The 18,899-nt window shown below is 42.7% G+C and overlaps 1 protein-coding gene across 1 annotated transcript in view; it reads left to right on the forward strand.

Annotated features, from left to right (window-relative positions):
* GPR162 (G protein-coupled receptor 162) overlaps positions 1-16,227 on the forward strand; it is a 210,212-nt gene extending 193,985 nt beyond the window's left edge. The window contains exon 4 of the mRNA XM_053693069.1: positions 15,724-16,227. Coding sequence (XP_053549044.1) covers positions 15,724-16,227 — 504 coding nt within the window. The remainder of the gene's footprint in view (positions 1-15,723) is intronic.
* The last annotated feature ends 2,672 nt before the right edge of the window (positions 16,228-18,899 follow it).

Consider the following 18,899-nt stretch of genomic DNA (forward strand, 5'->3'; position numbering starts at 1 on the left):
TGGTAACTAGGTTGTGTTAAGTTGTACTATTCTTAGCACTTTAATCCCTTTTACTCCCCCTATCGGGGGAGGTCTATACGGCCTCCCTGATTACCCTCACCAAATATAACAACAAGACGTGCGGTCAGGGAACCATGGTAAGGTTACTTCCTTTTGCACAATCAAGTATACCAGTTGCAGACAGAGGTTCTGACCCTGCATTATTGCTGCACCTCTCCCTAAAAGAGGGATCTGTTACAGAGTCTGTGGGCCTGTATGCAAAGAGCTGGCCTGCCTGAAAGGAGCAGCAAGGCAGTACAGGTTGTTCTCCTTCAGCCTTTTTATACGATGGCCAATGACCCTCAACAGGCACAACAGCATGAAACACCACATATGCCATCCTTTTGCACAATAGAGTACAGGTATGGCATCCATTTTAGGAACCCAGAGATAATTTTTAGGAACCGGGAGATGGAAAAAGATGCTTTGACATCCAGTACAGGTCGTTCTCCTTCCGCCTTTGTAGACGAGGGTCCAGGACCCTCAACAGACACAACAGCAGGAAACACCACCTATGCCATCCTTTTGCACGATAGAGTACAGGTATGGCATCGATTTTAGGAACCCGGAGATAATTTTTAGGAACCGGGAAATTGAAAAAAAAAAACATGATTGGACACCCAGTACACTTCGTTCTCCTTCAGCCTTTTTATACGAGGGTCCCAGACCCTCAACAGAAACAACAGCAGGAAACACCACATATGCCATCCTTTTGAACAATCCAGTACAGGTATGGCATTGATTTTAGAAACCCAGATATAATTTTTAGGAACCAGGAGATGGAAAAAGATGCTTGGACAGTACACCCAGTACAGGTCGTTCTCCTTCAGCCTTTTTATAAGAGGGTCCAGGACCCTCAACAGAAACAACAGCAGGAAACAGCACATATGCCATCCTTTTGAACAATAGAGTACAGGTATGGCATTGATTTTAGAAACCGGAGATAATTTTTAGGAACCGGGAAATTGAACAAAAAAAATGATTGGACACCCAGTACACTTCGTTCTCCTTCAGCCTTTTTATACGAGGGTCCCGGACCCTCAACAGAAACAACAGCAGGAAACACCACATATGCCATCCTTTTGAACAATCCAGTACAGGTATGGCATCCATTTTAGGAACCCGGAGATAATTTTTCGGAACCGGGAGATGGAAAAAGATGCTTGGACAATCAGTACACTTCGTTCTCCTTCAGCCTTTTAAGACAAGGGTCCAGGACCCTCAACAGAAACAACAGCAGGAAACACCACATATGACATCCTTTTGCACGATAGAGTACAGGTATGGCATCGATTTTAGGAACCTGGAGAAAAAAAAACATGATTGGACACCCAGTACACTTTGTTCTCCTTCAGCCTTTTTATACGAGGGTCCCGGACCCTCAACAGAAACAACAGCAGGAAACACCACATATGCCATCCTTTTGAATAATCCAGTACAGGTATGGCATTGATTTTAGAAACCCGAAGATAATTTTTAGGAACCGGGAGATGGAAAAAGATGCTTGGATAGTACACCCAGTACAGGTCGTTCTCCTTCAGCCTTTTTATAAGAGGGTCCAGGACCCTCAACAGAAACAACAGCAGGAAACACCACATATGCCATCCTTTTGAACAATAGAGTACAGGTATGGCATCGATTTTAGGATCCCGGAGATAAATTTTAGGAACCGGGAAATTGAACAAAAAACCATGCTTGGACACCCAGTACAGGTCGTTCTCCTTCAGCCTTTTTATAAGAGGGTCCAGGACCCTCAACAGAAACAACAGCAGGAAACACCACATATGCCATCCTTTTGCACAATAGAGTACAGGTATGGCATCCATTTTAGAAACCCGGAGATAATTTTTAGGAACCGGGAGATGGAAAAAGATGCTTGGACAACCAGTACACTTTGTTCTCCTTCAGCCTTTTTAGACGAGGGTCCCGGACCCTCAACAGAAACAACAGCAGGAAACACCACATATGCCATCCTTTTGCACAATAGATTACAGATATGGCATTGATTTTAGGAACCCGGAGATAATTTTTAGGAACCGGGAAATTGAACAAAAAACGTGCTAGGACACCCAGTACAGGTCGTTCTCCTTCAGCCTTTTTATACGATGGCCCACAACCCTCAACAGGCACAACAGCATGAAACACCACATATGCCATCCTTTTGCACAATAGATTACAGATATGGTATTGATTTGAGGAACCCGGAGATAATTTAGAGGAACCGGGAATATTGAACAAAAAACGTGCTTGGACACCCAGTACAGGTCGTTCTCCTTCAGCCTTTTTATACGATGGCCCACGACCCTCAACAGGCACAACAGCATGAAACACCACATATGCCATCCTTTTGAACAATAGAGTACAGGTATGGCATCGATAGAACCCGGAGATAATTTTTCGGAACCGTGAGATGGAAAAAGATGCTTGGTCGGTCCTCCTACTTCAAATTTGGGGCACTGCGCGTGCAATGTACTGTGCCACCAGATATGAGTGGTGTGTTAAGTAGTACTATTCTGAACAGTTTAATCACTGTTATGTGCCTTTTTTTTTTGTTTGAGTTTTGTAGCCACAGTGCAGCACCAGAGGCCAGAAAAATTAGGCATGTCCAAATGCCTGAAAAATTTGGTATTGTTGAAGCCGCTGCTGTAGCAGCGGCCAGAAAAATTGATGTTTGTAAAACAGTTAGAAAGTGCCCTAAAACCTTGCGGCTTGAACACTAGTTGTTGGCGGATAAGTCACGCAAGTCATCCTGCATTCTAAGAAAAAATATGCCAGCGTGTGTACCATTTGTAGCCCAAGGCAGCTCATCTCATCATCAGGTCTTTTTTACTCAAATGTATCGCCCAATGTCAGTCCCTTCGGGATCCATCCCTCATTCATTTTAATAAAGGTGAGATAATCAAGACTTTTTTGACCTAGGCGACTTCTCTTCTCAGTGACAAAACCTCCTGCTGCACTGAAGGTCCTTTCTGACAGGACACTTGAAGCGGGGCAGGCCAGAAGTACGATTGCAAATTGGGATAGCTCAGGCCACAGGTCAAGCCTGCACACCCAGTAGTCAAGGGGTCCATCGCTCCTCAGAGTGTCGAGATCCGCAGTTAATGCTAGGTAGTCTGCTACCTGTCGGTTGAGTCTTTCTCTGAGGCTGGATCCCGAAAGGCTCTGGCGATGCATAGGAGTTAAAAAGGTCCGCATGTCCTCCATCAACAACACGTCAGGAAAGCGTCCTGTCCTTGCCGCCGTGGTCGTGGGAGGAGGAGGAGGATTACTTTAATCTCTTCCCCTGTTAGATTCCCGTTGTGCTGTGACATCACCCTTATACGCTGTGTAAAGCATAGTTTTTAATTTATTTTTGAAATGCTCCATCCTTTCCGACTTGCGGGAATTTGGTAACATTTCAGGCACTTTATGCTTATACCGGGGGTCTAGTAGCGTGGACACCCAGTACAGGTCGTTCTCCTTCAGCTTTTTTATACGAGGGTCCCTCAACAGGCACGACACCATGAAAGACCCCATTTGCACAAGGTTGGATGCCGAGCTAATCATGTCCCGTTCCTCGTCCTCACTGATGTCACTGAGGGTATCTTCTTCCCCCCAGCCACGTACAACACCACGGGTACCAGATAGGTGACAACAACGAGCACCCTGGGATGCCTGTTGTGCTTGGTCTTCCTCCTCCTCCTCCTCAAAGCCACATTCCTCCTCTGACTCCTCTTCCTCACAATCCTCTTCCTGCGTTGCCGCAGGTCCAGCAAGCAATGCTGATAAGGCTGTTTCTGGTGGTGATGGACACCACAACTCTTCCTCTTCACGCTCATCTACGGCCTGATCCAGCACTCTTCGCAGGGCACGCTCCCGGAAGAAAACAAATGGTATGATGTCGCTGATGGTGCCTTCGGTGCGACTGACAAGGTTTGTCACCTCCTCAAAAGGACGCATGAGCCTACAGGCATTGCGCATGAGCGTCCAGTAATTTGGCAAAAAAATCCCCAGCTCCCCAGAGGCTGTCCTAGCACCCCGGTCATACAAATACTCATTAACAGCTTTTTCTTGTTGGAGCAGGCGGTTGAACATTAGGAGTGTTGAATTCCACCGTGTCGGGCTGTCGCAAATCAAGCGCCTCACTGGCAGGTTGTTTCGATGCTGGATATCGGACAAGTGCGCCATGGCCGTGTAGGAACGCCTGAAATGGCCACACACCTTCCTGGCCTGCTTCAGGACGTCCTGTAAGCCTGGGTACTTATGCACAAAGCATTGTACAATCAGATTACACACATGTGCCATGCACGGCACATGTGTCAACTTGCCCAATTTCAATGCCGCCACCAAATTACTTCAATTGTCAGAAACAACCTTGCCAATCTCCAGTTGGTGCAGAGTCAGCCACTGATCCACCTGTGCGTTCAGGGCGGACAGGAGTGCTGGTGCGGTGTGACTCTCCGCTTTCAGGCAAGTCAACCCCAAGACGGCGTGACACTGCCGTATCCGGGATGTTGAATAGTACCTGGGGAGCTGGAGGGGTGCCGTTGATGTGGAGCAAGACGCAGAAGCAGAAGAGGACTCAGCCGAGGAAGAGGTTATGGAAGAGGATGGAGTAGGAGGAGTAGAGGAGGTAGCAGCAGGCCTGCCTGCAAGTCGTGGCGGTCTCACCAACTCCTCTGCAGAGCCACGCATTCCATGCTTGTCAGACGTCAGCAGGTTTACCCAATGCGCAGTGTAGGTGATATACCTGCCCTGACCATGCTTTGCAGACCAGCTATCAATGGTCATATGGACCCTTGCCCCAACGCTGTGTGCCAGACATGCCATTACTTCCTTTCGCACAATCGAGTACAGGTTTGGGATTGCCTTTTGTGAAAAGAAATTTCTGCCAGGTACCTTCCACTGCGGTGTCCCAATAGATACAATTTTTTTAAAGGAACATACTCCACCAGCTTGTATGGTAAAAGCTGGCGGGCTAAGAGTTCAGACAAGCCAGCTGTCAGATGCCGGGCAAGGGATTGACTTTGGGAAATTGGCTTCTTACGCTCAAACATGTCCTTGACAGACACCTGACTGTGGGCAGATGACCAGGAACTGCTACGTAAGAGAGACTCAGTGGAGGATGGTTGAGAGGGGGCAAGGAGGACAGCAGTGGTTGACGTGGCTGAAGATGCTGGAGCAGGAGGAGGATGGTGGCTTTGAGTTTGTGTGCTGCTTCTACTCATGTGTTCTTCCCATCGGCGTTTGTGATGTGAGACCATGTGCCTTCGCAAAGCAGTTGTACCTAGGTGGGTGTTGGACTTCCCACGACTCAGTTTCTTTTGGCACAGGTTGCAAATGGCATCACTGTTGTCAGAGGCAGACACACAAAAAAATGCCACACTGCTTAGCTCTGCGATGACGGCATTCTGGTGGTGGCAACAGCATGCGTTGATTGGCGTCGGCGTGCTGTCTGGCTGACCCCGGGTGCCGATGCATGCTGTCTGACTGTGCCACTAGCTCCTTGCAATGACCTCCCCCTGCTTCCAACTCATCTCCTCCTCCTCCTCCTCTCTGTCTCCCCACCTGAACTTTCCCCTCTTCTTCTTCTCTTCTAGCAGGCACCCACGTGACATCCACCGACACATCATCATCAACCGCTTCACTTGTATCTGACACATCAACAAAGGAAGCAGCAGCGGGTACAACATCATCATCATCATCATCACACCGTACCTCCATGTCTGTAATGCTGCCTGACTGAGACATATCACTGTTATCTACATCCTCTGTCAATGATGGTTGCGCATCACTCATTTCTTCCAACTGATGTGTCAATAACTCCTCTGACAGATCAAGTGAAGCGGCTGTGGTGCTAGTGTTGGTGGTGGTGACAGGCGGGCGAGTGGCACTGGGCACTTGAGAGGTGCCCAAAGCACAGCTGGAGGTGGATGGTGCGTCAAGGTTAGGAGGACTAGGAGCGGAAGCTGTAGAAGATTGGGTGTCCTGTGTTAGCCATTCAACTAGGTCCTCCTCAGAACTTTTCGCGTCCCCCCTGGCACCTGGCCTCTGAACAATGTGCATATTTGTAGGGTCTAAAGGAATCACAACCACGATGGCACCTGCGGGGTGGCCTGCCTCTGCCTGTCATTTTTTTTTAAATGTACACTTACAATACTATTAAACAAATTATGAGTGGTGGCACTGGGCAAGTGGGCACAGTATACGCTGTGAGCCTGACACCAAAAAACAGACTGATGTTTCAAAGTCAAAAATGTTTATTTTTTAAATATTAAAAGTACTGTGACAACAAATATGATTGGTGGCACTAGTTGGCAAGTGGGCCTGGCTGGCACACACGCTGGGAGGAAGGCAACTGCAATTAGATTACACTAGCTGACTGATGCTTCACAGTCCAAAAAGTTTTTTTAAAATTTTTTTACAATACTGTTAGAACAAATATGATTGGTGGCACTAGTTGGAAACGGCAAGTGGGCCTGGCACACACGCTGGCAGGCAGGCAACTGCAATTCAGTGGCACTAGCAGACTGATGATTCACAGTAAAAAAAGTTTTTATTTTAAATATTTTCAAACCTGTTAGAACAAATATGATTGGTGGCACTAGTTGGCTTGGCAAGTGGGCCTGGCACACATGCTGGGAGGAAGGCAACTGCAATTAGATTACACTAGATGACTGATGTTTCACAATCAAGAAAGTTTTTATTTAAAATATTTACAATACTGTTATAACAAATATGATTGGTGGCAGTAGTTGGCAGCAAGTGGGCCTGGCACACACGCTGGCAGGCAGGCAACTGCAATTCAATGGCACTAGCAGACTGATGATTCACAGTCAAAAAAGTTTTTATTTTAAATATTTACAATACTGTTACAACAAATATGATTGGTGGCACTAGTTGGCTAGTGGGCCTGGCACACACGCTGGCAGGCAGGAAACTGCAATTCAATTGCAATAGCAGACTGATGATTCACAGTCTAAGAATTTTTTATTTTAAATATTTACAATACTGTTAGAACAAATATGATTGGTGGCAATAGTTGGCAGCAAGTGGGCCTGGCACACACGCTGGCAGGCAGGCAACTTCAATTAGATTACACTAGCAGACTGATCTTTCACAGTCAAAAAATATTTTTTTTAAATATTTACACTACTGTTATAACAAATATGATTGGTGGCACTAGTTGGCAAGTGGGCCTGGCACACACGCTGGGAGGAAGGCAACTGCAATTAGATTACACTAGATGACTGATGTTTCTCAGTCAAAAAAGTTTTTATTTTAAATATTTACAATACTGTTATAACAAATATGATTGGTGGCACTAGTTGGCAAGTGGGCCTGGCACACAAGCTGGCAGGTAGGCAACTGCAATTCAATTGCACTAGCAGACTGATGATTCACAGTCAAAAAGTTTTTATTTTAAATATTTACACTACTGTTATAACAAATATGATTCGTGGCACTAGTTGGAAAGTGGGCCTGGCACACACGCTGGCAGACAGGCAACTGCAATTAAATAACAATAGCAGACTGATGTAAAAGTTTGTTTTTAAAAAAGTTACACTAATGTTACAACAGATAGGAGTGATGGCACTCAGGATAGAAGTAGGCACAGTATGTGCTGGCAGCCTGACACACAGGCTGGCACTAGTGGCAGGCTGGCCTGGCAACTAAAATTAAATAACACTAGAAGACTGATGTAAAAGTTTTTTTTTTACAAAATTTAAACTAATGTTACACCAGATAGGAGTGGTGGACTGGCACTGAGGATGGAAGTAGGCACAGTATATGCTGGCAGCCTGACACACAGGCTGGCACTAATGGCAGCCAGGCTGGCCTGGCAACTAATATTAAATAACACTAGAAGAGGACTGATGTAAAAAAAAAAATTAAAAAAAATTTACACTAATGTTACACTAAATATAAGTGGTGGAAAAAAGAGCTATTAATCACACTATATGATGTGGGCCTGACACACAGGCCTGATGGAAAATGAAATTAGATTACACTAGCAAAAAGATTTAAAAGTTTTTTTTTTTAATTTTAAAATAATGTTAAGCAGATATGAGTGGTGGCTGCTGGCACAGCTATGAACCACAGTGTATGCTGTGTAAGCCTGACACACAGGCCTGTTAGAAAATGAAATTAGATTACACTAGCAAAATGATTTAAAATTTTGGTTTTTTAAATTTAAAATAATGTTAAGCAGATATGAGTGGTGGCTGCTGGCACAGCAATTAAACAACGTTGTATGCTGTGTAAGCCTGACACACAGGCCTGATAGAAAATGAAATTAGATTACACTAGCAAAATGATTTAAACGTTTTTTTTTTTAATTTAAAATAATGTTAAGCAGATATGAGTGGTGGCTGCTGGCACAGCAATTAACCACAGTATATGCTGTGTGAGCCTGACACACAGGCCTGATAGAAAATGAAATTAGATTACACTAGCAAAATGATTTAAAAGTTTTGTTGTTTAAATTTACACTAATGTTAAGCAGATATCAGTGGTGGCACTAATCACAGTATAAGCTGTGAGCCTCACACACAGGCTGAAAGCCAGGCAAATGCAAATAAAAATACAAAGAAAAAAAAAAAAACGACTGAAGTTATAGCCCTAAAAAGGGCTTTTTGGGGTGCTGTCCTTGCAGCAGAGATTAGATGAGTCCTTCAGGACTGTAGTGGACACTAAATACACTAGCCTAGCTATCTATTTCCCTATAATGTCAGCAGCAGCAACACTAAAGCTCCTCTCACTAAGAAAGCAAGATCGTAATGAATCTAAAATGGCTGCTGCCAAGGAGCTGGGAGGGTCTGTGAGGGAGTGTCTGCTGCTGATTGGCTCTAATGTGTCAGAAGGCTGTGAGATACAGGGTCAAAGTTTCCTCAATGATGACAAATAGGGGGCGGATCGAACATCGCATATGTTCGCCCGCAGCGGCGAACGCGAACAAGCTATGTTCGCCGGGAACTGTTCTCCGGCGAACAGTTCGTGACATCACTAAATATATGTTCTCTAAAAAATATTAATTTGGATATATTGTCTATAAATTTTTATTTTTTATATTATATTTTTTATATTTTTTATATATTTCACCCATCAGACATTCACACAACAATTTTTATAATACACTTTTATCGATTTTTTATATTTTTTATATTGTTTACACTCCATTTTGGACGATACAATAAGGAAAAGATCCTTTTATATGGATTTAATTCAATTTTTATATACATAGGATGTAGATTGTTGCATTTAGAACAAACCATGTTGTTTTTATATTGAAACATTTGTTCATTTATGTTTTGAAACATTTACAAATGAATATTAATATACATTTCTATAAGGTTCAAATTAACCTTCAAAAATCCGAGTTAGCTCATTTATAATATCATCTATTTTGGGAACAGATGTTTGGTGTCCCAAACCATCTACTTCAATAATAATCCGAGATCATTACAGAGTGAGCGATACGTATCAAATAAGACAATATTAAACGTTTGCTTGCAAGTTTTAAATATATTCAATATCCTGCTTATTTTTATATGAATTGCATTAAAGTGCAATATTGTACATGTTTTTGTTATATTAACCTTCTTAGGAACTGCATAACGTATTCATAAATGAATAGGAACTGCATAACGTATTCACAAATTAATAGATTGTATAGGCCGAATTTCATCCAATGGAAACAGACCATATGCTATTTAAAATCAAACACAGCCTCAGTAAGCATCTTGATAAAGGCCCCTGGCGGCTGAAACGCGTTGATTTTGCTTACTGTGGAGACTTACTATTCCAATATTAGGTGTGATACCGGTAGTAGATAGGACAGGTACATTGAGCAGTTCTAAATATTATTGAACCGTCTCTATATGTATAACCCCTGTCCCAGGACCTACTTACACGGACTCACCTTATTGATCATTTGCCTATATACTGGGGTAATATCTGTGCCTCAAGACTATAGGTAGCCTCAAACAGAATCACTCTGAACTATAACCCGGACCTGATTAAACTTCAACCCGGACCTGATCTAATCACAAGCGAGGAAACGCCACTCTGACAGTTCACATCGGACGCCGAACGCTGGACTGATCTAACTGAAGTAACAGGTTTTAGAGTTATCCTCTGTTTTGTACATTCTGTACTCTGTTGTTTATCTTCTATCCCGGGGATAATATCTAACCTGAGGACTACTGTATACCGGTCACTGTAAACCGGTCACGTATCACTCCGTCATCCTATAGTACTTTTCTACAGAACTTTTGTGCAAATAACCCAAGGCACCAGTCTTCTGAGACAAGGGTTTCTCATCCTTTTTAACATGTATATTAGCTAATACTTTGTTATATTCCATTGCTAAGATTTAGCGTATCATTTTTTAACGTACTATTTTTTTAGCGTACCACATATATACATTAGCTCATTATTTTTAAATATATTGATGCCGGCATCTTTTTTTTTCATTAATTAATCACTGTTATGAATTTCATGTTTCCTTGTTATTAAATTGTTAATATTTGATCCGTTATATCTCATTTCTTACATAAAATATTGAAGGGTTTATTACATCTGATTATCTGGTCCCCCAATAGATCGTAAATCACTTTGGAAGATTTTCCATTCCCATATATATTTATTCACCTTTTCTTATAAGATATCAATGGTATAATTCTCCTCAGGTGGCCTATTAATATATATTAATCCACATCTAATACCCTCTCAGCTATCCGTTAGCGCTATCCCAACATCCCCTTGCTTTTAGATGAGTATACGGATCCCCGCAAACTGGACACTGCTACCACTAAGATCCCTGCCAGAGTGGAGTACAGACCCACAGTCACCCCAGCAGCTACCAGTTACCAACCCCCGGCGCACCGCTCTACCACACCGCCTTCAGCCATGAACTATCCTCAGACAGCCCGGTTCAACTCACGGGACTACTCAAAGCCTATTCAGTGCTTTGGATGTCAGCAACTAGGGCACAAAAGACTAGAGTGTCCCCTAAACACAGCAAACCAAGCACAGTCCTGGAGGAGACCCGCCGGCGGAAACCCACGTAACCCTCAGCCTGCTGCCCACTGCGTAGAGGAGGAAGAATGCTGGGGCATCGTACATGAAGCAGACCCTGTGCAAGCTGCCCACCGGGATAACCAGCAACAGCACCGGCAACTGGTTAAAGTGTATGGGAAGGAGGTCAGTGGTCTATGGGTTACTGGTGCTACCATGACCTTGCGCCAAAAGAACTTGGTGTCTGAGAACCAGCACACCAGAGACACTGTGGCTATGAGGGTAGCAGGGGGCACTGTGTTCTGCCTACCTGTTGCCCGGGTACATTTGGATTGGGGAGTGGGCTCTAGACATGTGAATGTGGGGGTCATGAAGGACTTACCAGCTGATGTTCTCCTTGGAAATGACTTGGCCCCCCTTGTTTTTGCCTACGCTCCCATGGGTCCCGCCGATGTTAACCCTGTGACTACCCGTGCTGCCGAGACCGACCCACCTGCTGCTAAGCTCCAGGACGCTGAGCTCAGTAAATCTCTATTCGCTATTGATACGTGAAAGTCCCGTTACAACGCGCTGATGAAGGAGAAGAGTCAAGTAGAGGATGAAATGGTCACGTTAAACAATCACGTAACAGTGCTAGCGGGAGAGAAGAGGAGCGCAGAGGAAAAAGCGTGTTTAGAACGAGAATCTCTGCTAGACAAGCTGCACTGACAGACCACAGAAAACACCAGCTTCAGAGTGGAACATGAAACAGTAAAGACAAACTTAGTGACACTGGAGGAAAAGCTGACGCTGGCTCATAGTGAGGTGCAGCAACTCAAGGGCACCCTATGTCAGTAGGAAGGGCTTGTGGATACCTATAAAGAGCAGGTACAAAAAACTCGTAAAGAAGCCAATGAGATTTGTCTCCAACTGGATAGAAGTGTCTCTGAAAACAAAAACTTGAAGGACTGTTTAGCCCTGGTCTGGGCACTGAAGAAGTTGAACCCTTATTTATACGGACAGGAATTCTCTCTCATAACGGGAATGCAGATGGATTGTCCCGGCAAACTGAAATTCCTACCACCTCCTAGTCCGGTCATCCCCAAGTTGACCCGCCAAAGGGTCAAGCCGGGTCTGCCGGAGTGTCCCACCAGGAGGGAGCCGTTCGACAGACCCCTCTGTCAGTACTGGAAGGGTTAACTTTGTTCAGTTTTGAGAAACTATTTTCTGAAGACAGGTTTCCTGATGCTATTGTTTACTGTAATTAAGTTTAGGTGATAAGCGTTCACCTTGTTTAATCACCTCCAGAGATCAGACTGCCAGGTGCCAAGAAGGACTCCATTGTTTTCTTGTGTTTAATTGTTTATTTGGTTAAGTAATGTAATTCTATTGTATCCTGTAAAAGGGCGTCTTCCCTCTATCTAATGTACTATACTCTTCCAATCCCCCATCTGGTCTTCTAGGGAGTGTCAACCAGGTGGGAGACCTGCATAAATACTGGGCATATAGCCCTCAATAAAACACATTCTGTTTTACCCTCAAGATGGAGCTTGGTCTCGTGTTTGGGGGGAATTAACTGGGTTCATGTGTTGCTGATCCCATATTCAGGACATCTTTCATCAGGTATTAACCCATAACAGTTGGGTATCAGCCAATCATCCTGTTTTCAGCCGTCCCTGGAGGTTACACCTAAAGAGAGGGCACTGTCAGGCACTTACCTTAGGGAGCGGCGTTCCCGGTCTAGGCATTCCATGTAAGGGAACGCCAAGGTTTGTTTCCCCAGTCTCGGCATCCCACGCCGGGACCCAGCTCCAGTGGCAGCTGTTTTTTTGTCTCTAGGCATGTGACAGCCTCACCAAGAGTACCCACTGGGTATCCTGTGCCTGCTAAGTGTCCTGTGTCTGCTATACCAGTGACAGCTTTCCTCAAACCTGCTGTACTTACCTGTTGTCCTGTGATAGCCTCACCAACATTACCCACTGGTTATCCTGTGCCTGCCGAGTCTCCTGTGAATGCTATACCAGTAACCGCTTTCCTTGTTCCTGCTCTGCCTTCTGTACCTATTTGGTATCCCTTGACAGCTTCGCCTACAGTAACCGCTGAGTACTCTGTGCCTGCTGAGTCTTCTGTATCTACCTGGTATTCCATGGCAGACTCACTAACAGTACCTGCTGGGTAATCTGCTCTAGATAGTGTATTCAGATTCACTAGACTTTATTACTGTAACCACCCTGGGTTCCTGAAACATGTGTCAGTGGGTGTGGCTGTGCATCAGTAGGTGCGCCTTTGTGTATGTGTACCCGTTGTTCTGTTTACTATTCATTCAGTAAAGCTATCTCAAAAGACTTCAGTTGTTCAGCATATCTATCCCTGTACTTGAGTTCCACTCACTTTAACCCCCTCACAATAAGTGTGTTTGCGGTGGTGAGAGTCATTTGTCAGAGAATCTAAAGAAAGAGATAGAAGAGAGGAAGCTGGAGCAATTTATTTACTGTTGATGGACAACATTTATAATGACTTAAGTCCCCCAATAAAATCAGCATTAGTGGTGACACAGCACAGTCTGACACTTCAATCTCTATATAATAATGGACCATCTGTTTAGTGAATGTCAGATAGTGTACTGTGTTCCTCTAATCCATGTGTACTAAACTAAACCCAACAAGTCAGGAATATACTTAGGCAATCCTTTCAATTCAGGATTTTACTCATCTAAACCCAGCTAGTCATGATTATACTCACTGAGTATACTCAAGTCATCTGTACTAGGCATGAGTATACTCAAGTCATCTGTACTAGGCATGAGTATACTCAAGTCATCTGTACTAGGCATGAGTAAACTCAAGTCATCTGTACTAGGCATGAGTATACTCAAGTCATCTGTACTAGGCATGAGTAAACTCGAGTCATCTGTACTAGGCATGAGTATACTCAAGTCATCTGTAATAGGCATGAGTATACTCAAGTCATCTGTACTAGGCATGAGTATACTCAAGTCATCTGTACTAGGCATGAGTAAACTCAAGTCATCTGTACTAGGCATGAGTAAACTCAAGTCATCTGTACAAGGCATGAGTAAACAAGTCATCTGTACTAGGCATGAGTAAACTCAAGTCATCTGTACTAGGCATGAGTAAACTCAAGTCATCTGTACAGAACAAGAAAAAAATGCAGGCACTGCTGGAGGTTCCTTAAAACAATGATGCTTTATTTGAACAAAGTTTAAAAAGTGAACAGCTACATCCGCTGTGAAGAGTACTAGTATAAAAAAGGTACAAAAAGGTAAGGTACAAGGCTGGGGTATTTAGACACGAAAAATGTCTGACTAGTTTCGAGTCCTCTCAGGACTCTTATTTATAAAAAGGAGAAAGTGGGGCATGCATTTAAAGGGAAAACTGTGTGTGAACATCAGCTGGTTCCTATACAAATTAATTAGGGAACCAGGAATAGTTAACCCCTAAAAGTGCATATCGCTCTTAATCCTTAACAGAAAGATTAAAACCAAATAATGAAATTCTCAGATTAATGTTTTTTAATTAAACAATAGATAATCTCATTTGTAAATATTTTATATAGGATGGGAGCATTTGGAAAACACTGAATAGGATGAATATTCTCAACTTTACAAATGAATATGTTATTGGTAAATTTCTAGAAAGATTACAAAGGGACTCTCTTTCAATAGATTACAATAAAACATATTGGATATGAATATAAATAAAGCTGAATTAGTATCCTATTGAAGGATTTTAGACTCAAGATTATATGGGGATCAGCAGACAATTATGAAGTTCAAAGATTAAATGTATATAACTAACATAGTACGTACATCCTTAGATGAAGATAAACATTCTCAGATGAAGACATAAATATTATTGAAAATAAAGATACACCTTAAGTGTCAATGAAGAAATTGATATCACATTCACGATTCATTCCCTTGGGGGAACGTGTTTGTAATTTTAACATCCAGAAAAGTTCTTTCTTTTCCAGAGATTTAAATTTATTACCACCTCTGATGGGCAAGTTTACAGTGTCAATTATTTTTATGCTCATATTAGCTTCATTGGTAAAATGGAGACTGTTGAAATGGTTGGCTACTGCAGAATCTTTATTGTAATTTTTAGTATCTCTTGTGTGTTCATTAAACCGCTTTCTAGCTTCCCTAGAGGTTTGTCCTGTGTATTGTAATTTGCATATATTACATGTAAGGAGATACACCACAAAAGTGGTGCTGCAGTTGGCATAAAAATCTATAGTGTATAGTCAAGTCATCTGTACTAGGCATGAGTAAACTCAAGGCATCTGTACTAGGCATGAGTAAACTCAAGGCATCTGTACTAGGCATGAGTAAACTCAAGTCATCTGTACTAGGCATGAGTAAACTCAAGGCATCTGTACTAGGCATGAATAAACTCAAGTCATCTGTACTAGGCATGAGTAAACTCAAGGCATCTGTACTAGGCATGAGTAAACAAGGCATCTGTACTAGGCATGAGTAAACTCAAGTCATCTGTACTAGGCATGAGTAAACAAGTCATCTGTACTAGGCATGAGTAAACAAGTCATCTGTACTAGGCATGAGTAAACAAGTCATCTGTACTAGGCATGAGTAAACTCATCCCAGAGAAGGTAAGTGGCAGCATAGGCCAGTGCAAGACTTACTATACCCAGCAATAAGATGATGTTGTCTATTACTTTCTGCAGGTTCCTCTTTCCCGCCGGATGTCACATGATGAGATGGATCTCTTCCCCCCTCGCTCTTCTCCTCTCCTGCTCAGATGGTCTTCCTCAGATGATATACGTGGGGGGAGCAGCCCTGTCAGCCCACGCCGGACTCATGATGCTCAGCACTGGAGCCGGCGCCAACCCCCACGGGGAGAGGGGGAAGAAGGGCTAACTTCTCTGCGCCAGTTTTTGGCAGGAGGGATAACTGGCTCTTCAGGGTTGGGGGGTGGCATACCCAGTTCCTTCTTTAGGGATGAGATTACAGCATTTATTGATGACACACCTTGCCCTTCACCCATCGGGACCCCTCACAGATCCCGACCTAAACCCCGAAATTCTCCACTCCCAAGGAAAGAAGCAGAGACAGGTATGACCTATGGAGGTGTGGGGGAGCGACGCCTGTCCCTATGTAGCCCCTCACTTGCTGTGTCTGAACGACGTAGAGCTTCTCTGTCTGAACAAGGGTGCACTGGGTCTTCATGATGTAGTTGTCAACTCCTGAATATCTGGTATGTCACTGGGGTGCACACTAGAAATTCTCTGTTCTCAGGCAAATCTGCTGAGGTGTAAGAGGGGGTTATACTTAACTACATGCCCTCTTACCCCTTTGCCCCCTCCAACACTCAACAAACTGGAAAATGAGCCAAAAGATGACAAAATAAAATGTGATTTGAATAGAAATGTGTCCCTTGTTGCAGTAATTGTACACTGACTTGTGACTCTCAATGATACACAGGCACACTTACCGGTACACGTGCACGCACACTTACCGGTACACATGCACACACACAGGCGCAGCTACTGATGCACATACACATACACACCCACTGGTACACGTACACACACAAAAGCGCACCTACTGATACACATACACACCCACTGGTACACGTACACACACAAAGGCGCACCTACTGATGCACATACACACCCACTGGTACACGTACACACAAAGGCGCACCTACTGATGCACATACACACCCACTGGTACATGTACACACACAAAGGCGCACCTACTGATGCACATACACACCCACTGGTACACGTACACACACAAAGGCGCACCTACTGATGCACATGCACATACACACCCACTGGTACACGTACACACACAAAGGCGCACCTACTGATGCACATGCACACCCACTGGTACACGTGCACACACAAAGGCGCACCTACTGATGCACATGCACATACACACCCACTGGTACACGTACACACAAAAAGGCACACCTACTGATGTAATACACACCCACTGGTCCACGTACACACACAAAGGCGCACCTACTGATACATGTGCAGGGTAGTTTCTAGAAACCTGATTCCCAGTGCAAAATTCCAAAATGCACCCCCTTCCCGATATTCAAAAGTGTGTGTACATACACACACACACACACACACACAGGTAAACACATACATATATTTATACACACACACACAGGTAAACACATACATATATTTATACACACACAGGTAAACACATACATATATTCATACACACACACACACACACACAGGTAAACACATATATATATATTCATACACACACACAGGTAAACACATACATATATTTATACACACACACAGGTAAACACATACATATATTCACACACACACACACAGGTAAACACATACATATATTCACACACACACAGGTAAACACATACATATATTCACACACACATGTAAACACATACATATATTTATACACACACACAGGTAAACACATACATATATTCATACACACACACAGGTAAACACATACATATATTCACACACACACAGGTAAACACATACATATATTTATACACACACACAGGTAAACACATACATATATTCATACACACACACAGGTAAACACATACATATATTCACTCACACACAGGTAAACACATACATATATTCACACACACACACACACACATGTAAACACATACATATATTTATACACACACACACACACAGGTAAACACATACATATATTTATACACACACAGGTAAACACATACATATATTCATACACACACACACACACACAGGTAAACACATACATATATTCATACACACACACAGGTAAACACATACATATATTTATACACACACACAGGTAAACACATACATATATTTATACACACACACAGGTAAACACATACATATATTTATACACACACACAGGTAAACACATACATCTATTTATACACACACAGGTAAACACATACATATATTTATACACACACAGGTAAACACATACATATATTTATACACACACAGGTAAACACATACATATATTCATACACACACACACAGGTAAACACATACATATATTTATACACACACACAGGTAAACACATACATATATTTATACACACACACACAGGTAAACACATACATATATTCATACACACACACACACACACAGGTAAACACATACATATATTCACACACACACAGGTAAACACAAACATATATTTATGCACACACACACAGGTAAACACATTCATATATTTATACACACACACAGGTAAACACATACATATATTTATACACACACACACACAGGTAAACACATACATATATTCATACACACACACACAGGTAAACACATACATATATTCATACACACACACACAGGTAAACACATACATATATTCACACACACACAGGTAAACACAAACATATATTTATACACACACACAGGTAAACACATTCATATATTTATACACACACACAGGTAAACACATACATATATTTATACACACACACAGGTAAACACATACATATATTTATACACACACACACAGGTAAACACATACATATATTTATATACACACACACACACACAGGTAAACACATACATATATTCATACACACACACAGGTAAACACATACATATATTTATACACACACACACAGGTAAACACATACATATATTTATACACACACACACAGGTAAACACATACATATATTCACACACACACACACACACACACACACACAGGTAAACACATACATATATTCATACACACACACAGGTAAACACATACAGTGGGGCAAAAAAGTATTTAGTCAGCCACCAATTGTGCAAGTTCTCCCACTTAAGAAGATGAGAGAGGCCTGTAATTTTCATCATAGGTATACCTCAACTATGAGAGACAAA

Source organism: Bombina bombina, chromosome 9, assembly GCF_027579735.1.
Source record: "Bombina bombina isolate aBomBom1 chromosome 9, aBomBom1.pri, whole genome shotgun sequence".
NCBI classification, from domain to species: domain Eukaryota; kingdom Metazoa; phylum Chordata; class Amphibia; order Anura; family Bombinatoridae; genus Bombina; species Bombina bombina.